The sequence below is a fragment of the Populus alba genome, chromosome 13 (assembly GCF_005239225.2).
Source record: "Populus alba chromosome 13, ASM523922v2, whole genome shotgun sequence".
Classification (NCBI taxonomy): domain Eukaryota; kingdom Viridiplantae; phylum Streptophyta; class Magnoliopsida; order Malpighiales; family Salicaceae; genus Populus; species Populus alba.
Genome location: NC_133296.1, coordinates 12,445,304 through 12,460,127, shown reverse-complemented (window position 1 = coordinate 12,460,127; position 14,824 = coordinate 12,445,304). Strand labels below are relative to the sequence as shown.

General features: G+C 30.8%; 1 protein-coding gene across 3 annotated transcripts; it reads left to right on the top strand.

Moving 5' to 3' along the window:
- Positions 1-8,406: 8,406 nt before the first annotated feature.
- LOC118035524 (histidinol-phosphate aminotransferase, chloroplastic) lies at positions 8,407-14,563 on the top strand. Of its 3 annotated transcripts, none has more exons than XM_073404117.1 (10): positions 8,407-8,534; positions 8,752-9,015; positions 9,864-9,947; positions 10,127-10,281; positions 10,376-10,473; positions 10,694-10,802; positions 11,471-11,628; positions 12,860-13,002; positions 13,190-13,330; positions 14,244-14,563. In XM_073404117.1, the coding sequence occupies exons 2-10, from the start codon at positions 8,758-8,760 to the stop codon at positions 14,373-14,375; spliced, it is 1,278 nt and encodes a 425-aa protein (XP_073260218.1). In that variant the 5' UTR covers positions 8,407-8,534; positions 8,752-8,757; the 3' UTR covers positions 14,376-14,563. The 3 variants fall into 3 exon arrangements, with proteins under 3 accessions (XP_073260218.1, XP_034897007.1, XP_073260217.1); XM_035041116.2 differs by having other exon boundaries at positions 8,424-8,639; XM_073404116.1 differs by having other exon boundaries at positions 8,424-8,671.
- The last annotated feature ends 261 nt before the right edge of the window (positions 14,564-14,824 follow it).

Below are 14,824 nucleotides of genomic sequence, written 5' to 3'. Positions count from 1 at the left end.
AAATAAAAAACATATTTTGTAAAAATTAATTCAGTCAAATCACTTGTGATCTCACTAAATAAATTTAAAAGTGATTTAATAGATTAATATATGTTTTAATTGGCCCTAATTAAATCGAAATGGAATATAATTTAGTCAAATTTAATGAATTATTTAACAAAATAAATAAAATAACATTTTTTTAAGATAGATTTGAGTTAACTCATTTATTTACAGATTTACTAGGCAAGTCTACGACCTGAACTTTGAGCTAAAAACCCAAACCTGATGATATGATAACTACGTTTATGAGTTATTTTTTAGACATGACAAATTTTTTTTGGAATTGGCAATGCGAAATCAGTCGATCCTTGGGTGACGTGGAAGGTTATACAGTGCAAGTCCTAGAAGCCCGACAATTCTGGATATTTCATCACGACAGAACGCTTTGTAGCAATAGAAAGGTAGCTTGAATTAATGCAAGACACAGCATATACATGCTGACATCTCCGGCCAAAACCCCACCACAGAAGCGGTGGAAGTAGTGGAAGACCCGTGACTTCTTGACGGAAGCAGAGGGAGCTAGTCACTACTAATCTGCCTCATTAAGAAGCAGTTTCTACTTTACTAATTACTAATTAAATGAATCACTCACCCTTTGTTTTCTATCATTGACATTAAGTTTAATATTGTTTTTTTTATTAAAAAAAACATGGTAGAACTTCGCTTTCTGATAATGGAATGAATCTAATAATAATAATAATAATAATAATAATAATTCTTAATAATTGAATACTAATTGAATTTGGTTGCTTATTTATTGAGATTCAAATTAAGATTAAAATTCTGAATTAATGCTGCATATTAATGGAATTTAAAGTTTATTTTTTGAAATTCAAACAACAGATATGCTCTTATAAGAAAACACACACACATACACGTATATATACACAGTATTTATTTTCAGTTTCACGTATGTAGTAATGGTAACAACTCATTGGCATTTATGGCACAATTGCATAATATAACGGTAACATACTCCTCCTCTCCTTATTCCAAGTTCAAAAAACTATCAAAATAAAATAAATTTAAAAGGTGTAATTCAACTTATCAAATTCTAAATTTACTCTATCAATTTAAATCTCATAAATTTTAGAACTACTGAAAACTTATATGATCGTTAGCTTCAGGATCTATAATTAGTCGAGATGTATCCAAGTTGATCCGAACATCTATATTAATAAATAAATAAAAAACTATCAAAATATATATAAGAAGAAGGAGAAGAAAGAACATAAAATCGTCCACCAACTGCTTACAAAGCATAATTCTTTGGAGGAGCCTTTTCAATTTATTTGTTTCACACGATTGATTAAAACTGAATTTATCTTCTAGATAGGATCAAAGACGGATCATCCATGAAAGCATGCAAAAAAGAAAAAGAAAAAAAGAAAAAAAGAAGAAGAAAAAGAAAGACTTGACAAGACACAATCCCGCAAAATACATTGAAGGCAAAAGTTACAAAAGAAAGACCAAGACAAGAAGAAGAATGGACAAGGGCAGTGCAACAACATGACTTGCTTAGAAACGAAGTATATATATATATAATTTATTTTTTGTCTTACTACTTTTGAGTACCAACAATAACATGTCTCCCTTTAAGTCAGAAACCTAACTCTTTGCAACTAATAAATTGTTTCTAGCAGCCAAGAAAAAAACAAAGTCTAACATGAAAATTGGAGACGCTCACAATATTGCAATGCCAGCCCAGCTAATTACCGATGGATGTAACAACTCAACTCTCTTTATAGAACTCTACTAGGTAGATGAATTTTCAGGTGACATAGACATTTTTAAAGAAACAACAATAATATAAGAATCTGTTAAATGAAAGAGATTGCATGCACTATTAGAGAATCGAACTGTTCAGCAAGCATATTTTGAAAATTTAATTTTTAGGCTCAATTCTTTTTTAGAAGTTCTAAAGTGCGGTGATAATTCAATAATGTATACCTAATATTTCTAGGCTCGATAGAATATAAGTCCATATAACATGGATCTCGTTCACTCTTAAAGAGTGTTTATCTATGTTGTTACGTCTGCGTTTTGCTTAAAACACAGATGCAACAACGTTTGGTAACAAAAAAAAAACATAAAATACTATTCATGGGTCCCACCAAAATTCACGTTTGAAACGTTGAAAAATAAAAGCAGAGTTTACTTGCTTCTTCTGCTGCACTATGCAGCATCCCTCTGCACTGTACACTTTAGTGAATAGTGTTTTTTTTTAATCTTTTTTTTTTTTTGAAAAATCAGCATCCCTCCACACTATTCACTTTAGTGAACAGTGTTTTTTTTTAAAGAAAAAATTTTAAATCAGTTGACATTTTTTTCAAAAATTAATAAAAAAAATTTTCAAAAAATTAGTTTAAGGTGAATTAAATTTATTCGTACTATAATCTCAATTTTATTCCTGATAATATTTTACTTAATTTTATTACACACTCAAAAAATAATGAAAACTATAGTTCTTGTCAGATGAATTTTATATGTAATAGAATTGTAGATAGTTTAATGGAACAATAATTTTTTATATATATAAAGTATGATTTATTTCACGATGTAATAGCAATAGTTAAATCTACAATATTTAAATTAAAAACCATAAATATTAATATATATTTTTTTAAAATTATTTTATAACCTCAATTTCAAAAGCATTCTTAACCAAACACATTAAACTATTTTTTGTTTAATCTCAATTTCAACCACAGTTTTAACCAAACACCTATTTTTTCAAAACCAACCTCACTAAAAGTACTTTTTATAAAATATTTTTTTTCAAACCACAACCACAACAGCTATCGCAATACCAAACACACTCTTAACACAACACCATTAAGCATGGCTATGAGATGAGTCCAAGTGGACATAGGTCTGGCGAGCCGCCATAGCTAACATCCTTGGATTAGTTGTGTGCTGCCCAAATGGACATAAATTTGACTAGTTGTCAAACCCAATATTTTTTTTATCTGGTTATGTTAAGCCCAAGCAAACGCGGGTCTCGCAAGTTGCAAGACTTGTCGTTTTGTTGGGTTTAATTATGTGCTTAGCCAAGCGGGTGTGGGTCTTGCAAGCTGTAATACCCATCGTCCTGTTGAGTTCAATTACGTGTTAAGCTCAAACAGACGTGGGTCTTACAAGCTGTAAGACCCACCATCCTGGTGGGTTTTCTGAAACATATACACTTAGTAGAAATAATAAATTTAAATTTCTTAAGACTTCCAAAGATCTCATTAGACATATATAAATTTGTTTAGGGTTTATAAAAATATTGTCTGAAGATCAAATGTTTTTTTTGGCTTTGAATATTTGCTTCAAGACGGGTTGTCACAACCTATAAGCCGTTTAAATACTCAATCTCTAACAGTAATCCATATGAACCACCGGTGAGAAATTTAATGAACCTTTTTAGGTATATGTACTATATTTTACTCACCATCTCATAGGAATATAAGAAGCATAATATTCTATTTATAGGAAAATCTAAAACCCTATAAATAGTAAAATATTAATTTGCCCCTTAAATAATATCATATATATTATTTTAGGATAATCTTAGAAATTTATTCAATCAAGTCCCAACTTGATTTTTTTCTAGGTTTAGAATTGTAACTCCTCTATTAATTATATTATAGCCCTCAATTTCTAAAATTTATTTACAATCAAGTCACATTTGATTAATCATCCTATTTTAGTTCATGATCAATGGTTCTTATATATGTGATCTATTAAGTTCCCTAATAAGTTGACCCAAATATTAATCATAATCCTAAATAAAATAAGATTAAATAATTTAATTTATTATCAATTAATTCAATAATTTATTGACTTAAATTTGAAGATCAAGTACAATGTCTAACAATCTGTCACAATTCCTCAAATATTAAAAAAGGATATAAATGGTTTAAATTAACATTTTAGTGATCATTTTCTCAATGTAATTATCATCCATTTATGAAAAAAATATTATGGTTTAGACATTATAGCATAGAGTACGTCTACTTTGTCAAATCATGTTAGTTTTCAACATTATAGTCATTGATTATTTGAATAAGATTTTGAAATTCTTTTCAAAACTCATTCAATATTGACCAAGGATTTCACAATCAACACGACATATTCATCACTTTCGTTCTAGGGGATATTCAAGTCTCAGAACGACACAATTTGGGAAACACCTTTCATAGAAATTGTAGCTTGAGATTTTAACTTTCCAACGAATCCAACCTCGCTCGATTTGAAGCTTTAGAGCTCTAGATATAGGTAAATATATGAGGAAAGGTTGAACTACAACCCCTGTTGGCTGATTCACTGAGAATTAATAAAACTGGGAATGTTAGCCGTAATAGGGGTAGAAACTGGTTTCCTTCCCATAAAATTTTTTATAACATCAAATCTTGACACTAGAAAGGGGTAAACCATATTTGAAAATGAAATTGATGATGTGCATAATGATTTAAAACAATGAAACGTAAAGACTAAATGTTGTTGCCTTGTTATTTGCGAAATGAAAATTGGACATGAACTAATATAGTGTACTTAGAATTTAAAAGGAATAGTGGGGGGAGTAAAATAACAACATGGGAGTGCAAATCAAGCATCTGTGGCAGGTAGGTGTTTCACACCTATACTCTCCTTAGTTAAAAGTGAAACTACTATTCTATTTTATTTTGGAATTTAACACTTGCAAATAAAGTTAAAGAAAAGAAAGGTATGATGAAACATACGTGGATTGAAATTTGATTTTAGTTGTGGACGTATGAACTTCGATTTCGAATAATGAACTATAATAATAAATCCAAAACAACCATTTCTGGACTTAATTAGTTGGTCCTAAATATAGGCAACTAATGATGTTAGCAAGATTTGCTAACATCGGCATGATCTTAATGGAAATATAATGAATGTTGAACTTGATTAACTATTTGGGTTAAGAATATTAGTCGGTCCTGAATATAGGCAACTAATGATGTTACAGACAATGTTGGTATCTGCAAACCCAAGATAATTTGATTAGCTTCCTAAAAAGGAAACTAATGATGTCAAAAGACCTTGTCATCGACATTACCAGCAAAATCTCCAAGGTGAGGTGGAAAAGAATTGTTATTCCGGGTTGAGAATAGTTAATGACATAAACTGATAAGTTAGTGCCAACATTACTAAAGGTTTGGTTAGTCGGTCCGGGTAAGGGAGATTAATGACACTAATAGGAATTATTAGTGTTTGCAGTAACATCCCAAAATTTGGGACAGGGTAGTAAGATGTGTGTACCCGATCAAGAACAATGAATAATAATCGTAAAAAGAGAAACCATAAGTGGGTTACGAAATGATAGGCTCTAGATGTAGTAAAGAAAAAAAAATTTAAGTGTGGGTTTCTACGACAACTATGAATGTGTACTATCGAGTAGTCAATTATATATATAGATACATGTATTTGTGAATCTGCCTCATCTCTGCTGTATTTTTACTTTTAATATAATTATTTCTATATTTTGATATTGCAGGTCCTTCACATTCATGCCAGGAGTAGTGTTCTAGGTTTCTAATTTCTTTTGTATGAATTAGGAAATTCATGTTTCTAGTTTTTTTTGTATAAATTAAGAATTAAATGAATGCTAATGTATTTTGCCCTAAGTAATTGTATGACTTGAATTGTATTAGTATCTCTTTATATTAATCATCGAGATTCAAGATTTTTACTATTTTATGCCTGTAATATTAATGTTGTTTATCCATATTTGACTACCATTTTGTATGTATTTGTAAATGAGAAGGAAAAATGAATAGGTGAGATATCATGCTTGTGACTAGTAATGATTATGGTTGCAATGTAATATGAATATGTTATGATTGCGGAATGAGCATAAAATTTGTGCAAGATAAATTGTCGATAAAATATGTTATAAGAGAAACTTTGCCAAAATTTTGGTAAACCTAAAATAAGTTAGCAAAAAAAAAAAAAAACATTACCCATAAATTTTGGTAGTATAATTGCTTTGTTTGATCCCGAAAATGAGAATGTTACAAATAATCTTTTTCAAAATATTCCGGCCAAATTTGGAAAATCCAACAAGATTTGACTAAAACAGTAGCAAAAAGTCTTATTTTTAAAAAACAGTAATGAAAGAAAAACTATTTTTTGGGAAAAAAAATTTACAAACAAATTTAATTTGAAATTAACACCAATAACAATTAAAACATGCAATCAATAACCTGAATTGTCTAACAAAGGCTCCGTTACTATTTTTAGGTTTCTCAAAACACATACACTAAGCGAAAATGATACATTTAAATTTTTTGGGAGTTCTAAAGATCTTGTTACATAAATATAGAGTTGTATAGAATTTATACAAAGATTGTCTGAAGATCAAATGTTCTTTTAGGCTTTGAATATTTGCTTAAAGATTATGTTGTCGCAAATTACAAGTTGTTCAAATATCTGGTCTTTAACGGTAATTCATAGGAGTCACTAATGAGAAATCTCCTGAACATTTTAAGAGAGAAGGATTATTATATCTTAGAGTGCGAGATATTTTTCTTTTATGTTTTAAGTGTTTTTGTATTATACTATACTCACATTCTCATAAAAATATAAGAGGCATAACATTCTATTTATAGAAAAATCTAAAAACCCTATAAATGAAGAAATATTAATTTTCCTGTTAAATAATATTATTTTAGGCTAATTTTAGAAATTTTCTCAATCAAGTTCTTACTTTATTATTTTAGGTCTAGAATTATAATTGTTTTAATTATATTCTAGTCCTTAATTTTAAAAATTTATTTACAGTCATTTCACACTTGATTAATCATTTCATTTTAATTTCTAACTAAAGGTTCTTATGTGTGTGACCCATTAGGTTCCCTAATAAGTTGATCTAAATATAAATCATAATTCTAAAAAAATAAGATTAAATAAATTAAACAATTTAATTTATTATCAATTTAATAATCATTTAATTTATATTTGAAGACCATGTACAATGTTTAACAACTTGTCATGATCCCTCAAATATTAGAAAAGTTATAAGTGATTTGACTTAACCTTTTAGTGACCGGTTTCTCAATGTAATTATTATCTCTCCATCAATAATATTTTGATTTAGACATTATAATATGAAATATATTAACTTTTTCAAATCATATTAGTTTTCAACATTACAGTTACTGATTGTTTGATTAAGATTTTGAAACTATATTCAAAACTCATTCCATCCTAACCAATAAATTTATAATCAATGATATTTAAGAACAAATGAAATATTTTTTCTAATTCATCTAGGGTGATGAATCCTCTTTTGATTTCTCAAACACCTTCATATAGTTTATGCTATATCTAATATTTGTCCATTTATTAACTTTGATTAGAATAACGTTATATAATATAACTTAGTAATCTCAAGTCTAAAGATTACTTACACAATTATTACATAAGCACTTTCACAGACATAGATGATTTCTTTATATGAAATTCTTTTGCTGGTCAATTCAGTATGCATGTCATCTGATAATCGCATACATATTAGTTTCAGGTATCCATCACACTTCAGTTTATAAGAATAATTGTTTCTTTTCATAAAAGAAGAAATATAATATGCATCGCTCTCACAGCTCTAATTAATATTCAATTTTAATAGAACATTGACAAGGAACATTTAAAAATAATGTTTTAATACATTAGGAATCTTATAATTATAATAAATTTATAATATCTTGTGCAAAATATTATTGTTTTAAAAACTTTATTTTTATTCTAAATTCATTAATCAAATATTAGATTTATTAATTAAATATAATTAAATATTAAATATAAAAAAATCTTTATTAATAATAAATATACTTTACAAAAGAAAAAAAATCAATTTAGCTAATATATATTTTCATTAACAGCACAATCCTTCAATTTATACAAAAGCATCAAACCATTTCTTGTTTGTTTGTTTATTTTTTAAATAAAACATGTTTTTTCAGCAACAAACCGGTCCAGTTAACATGATGATGTTGATATCATCAAGTCATATGTTAAATTGCTAATAACCTCAACGAGTTGAGATCATAATTAATGAGATTCAATCTTTTCCTTAATATTTTGAATCCAAATCTCGAAGTTAATGTAAAAAAATCATTAAATTCCTTTAAATATTTTAAATTAATAGAAAGTGTATATTTGAAAACAGTAAAAAAAAATATCAATTATCATATAAACGTTAAAAATCTATTAGCATCGAAACTAAAAAATATTATCGATATAATTATTTAGTAGGTCGTTTAATAGTAAAAATTTAAAATAAAAAGATTTATTTTTTTATTATCTGATATTTTGAGACACTAAAAAAAAAAAATTTATTGTTTGAAATGGAAAATTCTAAACCTAACAAAAAAAGGAAAACATGATTCTAAGCGGAAGATTCAAAGGGAACGCGTTTGACAGACAAAAATCTTAAGTAATCCCACTTGCAGTCTTGCTGACATTTAGGACAAAACCAAAAGGTATCCAATTCTCTATCATACTCTCAAACTCCTAGGGTTTTGCCTTCTTCCCCAGTTATCACGCTCATAAAGTTTCAAACTTTACCCTTCTCTTTTCCATTCCAGGTAAGCCAATCACTGCCTTTCTCTCACTAAATGTATATGTTTGTTATTTTTTGTGTCAAAGTGCTTTCTTTTTTTATTAGATTTTAATTTGGGACTGTTTCTCTATACGCAGACATTCATGGGTGTGATTGATATCTACAACACTGCCTCTTCTCTTTGCTTGATCAAGTCCAATAACAGTCTTCACCAAGCTTTGGTGTCTCAAAGACCCACTTGCTCATTTCAAAGAAACGGCAATCACAGAAGAGTTGTTGCCATGACTTCTACTGTGCCTGTAGAACATGTCAATGAGGGTCAACAGAATGTGACTGGTGACTCGTTTATTCGTTTCCATTTGAGGAAATTGTCCCCTTATCAATCCATTTTGCCTTTTGAGGTAAGTTGGACTAACCCTTTTGTGATTGTTTTATTGATTTAATTTGTCATTTTGTTCTCAACAACAATAGTGAAGATTTTGCTATATATGTATATAAATCTTCAGTTGACTGAGGCTATGTTGATTTGGGTGTGTGATCAATGTTGTAAAGTGATAGAAATCTCTTCAATGAGAGAAGTAACAGATACATAGTTGTTGCTAATATTGATTCCTCAATCATTCTTAATATTGCTCAACTGGATTGAAAGTTACTTCACTCATCCAAGAATATTTTTAATAATAAAAAAAAAATTCCTTCTCATTTTAATTATAACAACAATTATGAGTTATATGTAAACCCCAGAGCATAAATTCTTATCCACATATCCAATCAAATATTTTATTCATCTATGTTTTATAATTTCAGCCTGTTTCTACCAAATCCGTTGTGTGCATTGTGTTTGATTGGTTCTTCTGACATTTAAGTTTCTGTAAAGATCGGTTCTAATCTCTGGTAGCATAATCAATTAAGTTTAGTCCTTGTCGGTTCCAATTCTCTGTTTCTTCTGATTAGGTGGTTGTATGTGCAATAGCTTTGATTAGTTCTTGTGAAAATGTTAAAGCATTTGAAATGGTAAAGCTTTTTGCAAAACACACAAGTTAAATGAGTTATGAATTACTTCCATATGATGGTTAGGAAAGCAAATTATTTTATAACACGCTTAGATGTACATTTATACAAACTCATGGTTTAATTTCCATTTTATCTGATTTTCTCCGCTACTACAGATTTTGTCAGTGCTTAGATGTACATTTATACAAACTCATGGTTTAATTTCCATTTTATCTGATTTTCTCCGCTACTACAGATTTTGTCAGCGCAACTAGGAAGGAAACCTGAGGATATTGTTAAATTAGATGCAAATGAAAATCCTTATGGTCCACCTCCAGAGGCAAGTTGTTAAACTATTATACATTATTTAAATCTAGTAAAATATGAAACCTTAGGTATTTTTGAAGATTCTGTAGAGCTTCTATTTTGTTTAGATTAGATAAACATTAAAGATCAGTCTGTTACAACAGCAGGCATGATTTCCTTTTTTTCCTGAGTACAATTTCAGATTGTTTGTAGGTACTTGAAGCTCTAGGAAATTTGAAATTCCCATATATATACCCTGATCCTGAAAGCCGTAGATTACGTGAGGCACTTGCTATAGATTCTGGCCTTGAATCTGATCACATTCTAGTGGGATGTGGTGCTGATGAGCTTATTGATCTAATTATGCGGTAAATTTGGAAGCCCTATACTTTAGAGTATACTCTCGCTTTAACAGCCAGTAGTTCCATTTTTTTTCCCCATTGTCAATTCATCATTTGGCAGATGCACACTGGATCCTGGTGACAAGATTGTAGACTGTCCTCCAACATTTACAATGTATGAATTTGATGCTGCAGTTAATGGTGCACTTGTAACTAAGGGTAAAGGCTTATCTAGTACTTACTGTTTTTTTTGGTCATTCTTTTCTTTGAACCTACCAGTTAATATTTGATCATTTTGAAATTCATTCCCTGGGTTTATCATTGATATCAAGTCCATTAGAATTTGCATTTATGCATTTCAGTAACTGAGTTCCTTTTATATATATATATATATATATATATATATATATTGCTCATTAAATTTCATCTTACTTTTCAGTTTTGAGGAAACCAGACTTTAGCTTGAATGTAGATCTCATTGTTGATGCTGTTAGAAAGGAGAAACCCAAATGCATATTCTTAACATCACCAAACAATCCAGATGGGAGGTAGTTTCTAAATGTTTCTTTTTACCATGCATCACTATGTTGCAATTTAACATGATCTGATTTTCCCAGCTCGTATCTGGAAACTGGCCTGATGATTGGCATTGGATTTTTGTAATCAAGTGATCACCTCCTCAATGGTCCATATGTTGTGAAATTTGGTGTTGATGAATTTTAGCTTTTCAAAAGTAGGGTTATAGTAAAGGTTTCAACTCTTTGAGTTTTGGCTATTGAAGAAGTTCCCAGAGCCTGTGCAGTGCAGATGACTAATGTGATTTTTTGAAATTTCAGTGCGAGAGAAACTTTTTCTGTATAAAAGAAGTAAATACATACAAAAATATTTAGTCTGTTGTGAGTCATTTGACATGGATGCTAATTTAAGTGTTGGGGCTGCCTGGTATAGCTTTCATGAAGTTTGAGAAAAAGTCTAAACAATCACGATTTCTCTACTGGATTGTGATGTATGCCTTTACTTTTCTCGTAGACATTTTCATTTGTACATGCAGTCTTTCAGTTTTTATTTTATTTTATTTTTTACTTTTCCTATTTGGTTAGGCTGTGCAATGTATCTATGAATTTTTCAAGCCTAGAATTCCGAAACTGTACTCCTTTGTGTTTTGAAATTCTAGATTCGTTTGTTGCTTATCTGTATGCTATTAATTGCTTTACAGCATAATAAATGATGAAGATCTCCTGAAAATCCTTGAGCTTCCAATTTTGGTGGTGTTGGATGAAGCATACATTGAATTTTCAGGACTGGAATCTAGGATGAAGTGGGTGAAGAAGCATGATAATTTAATTGTTCTGCGGACATTTAGCAAAAGAGCAGGTTTGTTCATGGAAAAGTCAATTATGTGTAAAAACTTGTAGTTTAGTGTAGATAACACTTGCAATGCTATTGATTATTGAATCCATGGATGGAAAATTTTTTCATGATGATTTTCCTTTTCAATTCACAAACAATAATTCTTAATGATTGTAGTAGTTGCAGTATGCCATAAGGTTTAGAGAATGTGGGGTATAATGAAAGGAGATGCCCTCTTTTGTCTTACTTTCCAATGCAAATATCTAAAAGAAAAAAAAAACTTTTATTATGTTATTTTTTTAATTCATGTAACAACCTGTCACCTTGGTTTCATAGTTACTATGCTAAGAACAGGAGCATCTTTACTTTATTCATTTTCAAATCAGGAAACCTGACTATCATGATTGAATAATAATTCATTCTCAGCAAGGTTATTTGCCATGGTACATGGAATCCCAATCCCATGCTTTGTATTTGTTCATTTGGGACTATGCACATGCTCCATAGCTTGCATGATAGAATTTTCAGGCAAGAGTTGAATTTTCTACCACTTTATAAATGTTTAATTTTGGTTCACCTAATAAATACACACTCTTACATTTTTCACTTGGATGATGTTTTGAGCTTAATGACACACTAGATGTAATGCACTCAAGGTCTTGGAGAACAGATCCTCTCTTGAAAAGGAGGGTACTTCAACAATAATAGTCATCTGTGCCATACCACAATGAAATAGAAGGTTTCATGCATTACATGCTTCATGTCAGTGAATAATGCAATATGATGTGAAGCCTGGAAGAAAGGAAATTTTCTGCAAAACAAAGTGAAAATTGAATGTTATTCTGGTTTTGTGGAAATACATGAGAGGAATTACCTTCAGCTTAATTATAAGCTTCTTTGTGTGTGTGCATGCATGTGTTTTGGGTTTACAAGGACAGTAAATCAGAGCCAAGGAGGGGTTAGGGTTGAAACATGCCAATTGAGCTATATGGCTAAATGGCACAATGTGTAATATGTAATAACATCATACTTGGCTTTAGACTGTGTGCTTCCCCATACTATTTTGCTTTTGGTCAGAAATGTGAGTTTGTTTTATCCAAAAAGTTTTTTCTCCTTGGCAAAAAAGTCTGTCTTTCCATAAGTTTTTGTGTTCTGTCACTTTTTTATTCTTTTGGGTTGGTTCTTTGGGATTGGTCGATGGATGGGTGAAGTTTAAAAACATCAGAGCTCACCTTGTAAATGAATGCCATTGCAGGCTTAGCAGGACTCCGTGTTGGTTATGGAGCATTTCCCTTGAGCATCATTGAGTATCTTTGGAGAGCTAAGCAACCTTATAATGTTTCTGTTGCTGCTGAAGTTGCTGCATGTGCAGCATTGCAGAACCCTACATACCTTGAGGTTGAATTTTCTTTACATTTTTTTGCTTTGTGTGATGCCTACTAATAGAATGCTTTGAATAAGTACACATAAAGTTTACGTTTGCTTTTTTGTGCATGAGCGCAATATGGAATACTAGTGCACCAATCTCTACAGAGTTATTTTTGTGCTTGAGTGCAATATGTAACACTAGTGCCAATCTGTACAGGATGTCAAAAATGCTTTGGTAGAAGAGAGGGAAAGACTTTTTAAGTTTCTGCAGGAAGTGCCATTTCTCACACCATTTCCAAGTCATTCTAATTTCATTCTTTGTGAGGTTAAATCTGGAATGGATGCTAAGAAGCTCAAGGTATGTGTTGGTACTGTGTAGCAATTACTCACATTGCGAATATGCAATCAATATTCATTGTATAATGTTTAGCTTTGACTTTTTGGGTGCCTTTTTTCTTAATTTTTTTCAACGAAGTTTGTGTGATTTGAATTAATCAGCAATGCCAAGGGTAGTGATGAGCTTTCAAATTTAGGTTGCTGATTAGGACACAGACATCTTATACAATTGAGTATCTTGTGTGGACAATGGACATGCAAGGGTTGATTTATTTGTTTTATTGGTTTCTCCTGAATGAACGTGCCAAGTATTGATATTGATAATTTATATATTATATCTTATTTCAATTATAGCAGTTCATAGCTTGACCTATAGAAACTTTTATGGAACTATATTTACGCTTTTGTTGAGGGTTTTTCCTTAAAGTAGGGAATTCGTTTAAGAGATAGTCTGAAGTAGGGAAATGCATCAAGTGAGGAAATAGATTGTCTCAGGTAGGGAAGTGCATGAAGCGAGGATGCCCTTCTAGTAGAGGATCGTCCCAAGTAGGGAGTTGCATCAATTGTGGAATTCCTTTGTGTGATTTGAGGGTAAGTGTCCTTTATGCAGTTTGCACAAAGAAACCTCAACTTCAAGTCACATAAAAGAATCCCACACTTGACTTAATTTCCTACTTGTGTTCATTCCCTACTTAGAAGGATTTCCCCATTAGAAGAAAAATCCCTCTACATATTGTAACTGTACTTTAGGCCTCTTGTCAGATTCTGTTCCTGTAACATTAAAATTTAAGCCTCAATAGTCTTAATATTTGTGTTTAGGTTAATGTTGCAAGTATTGTCATGAGTCAATTGTTTGCTTTTCTATCAATATGCTAAACGCCTCCCTCCTGCGTGTGTTGTGAACATTTTATGCTGACATGTTACGTGTATTGCAGGACGATCTTGCTAGTATGGGAGTGATGGTCCGTCACTACAATAAGAAAGAACTGAAGGGTTTCATTCGAGTATCTGTTGGGAAGCCTGAACAAACAGATATATTGATGCAGTGTCTTAAGCGCCTTTCGTGATTTACTTCCCATGTATTGTTGAAAGGACATGTTTGGAAGCCTGATCAAATAGAGGATCTGACATGGTATGTCTTTGGTTTGGGTAATTTTGTAACAAACTGGAATTGCAATTTCATGGCCAGTTTATGGAATTCCAAAAGCTTATGGATTTCCAACGTCGTAAAAAGCTGGTGACTGTTTTATTGCCATTTCTTTTCCCCCATAAAGAGGTGTTTTGACTGCTAGCAACTTGAATTTGAGTCCCGAGACGTTGTTGTTTGTGTATGACTACATAGTAGAGTTATGTTGATCATTGACATTTGACAGGAAGCAAGGCATCGTCGCATTAGTTGATGGTAACTGGACGTCTGTGTAAAGAAGTATTTAGGGACTAACTTCATTTAGATTTGTGGGCAGTAGGAGTGTGCCACGTGTTCAATGTGTATAAACGACTTCAATTCGAACTCATA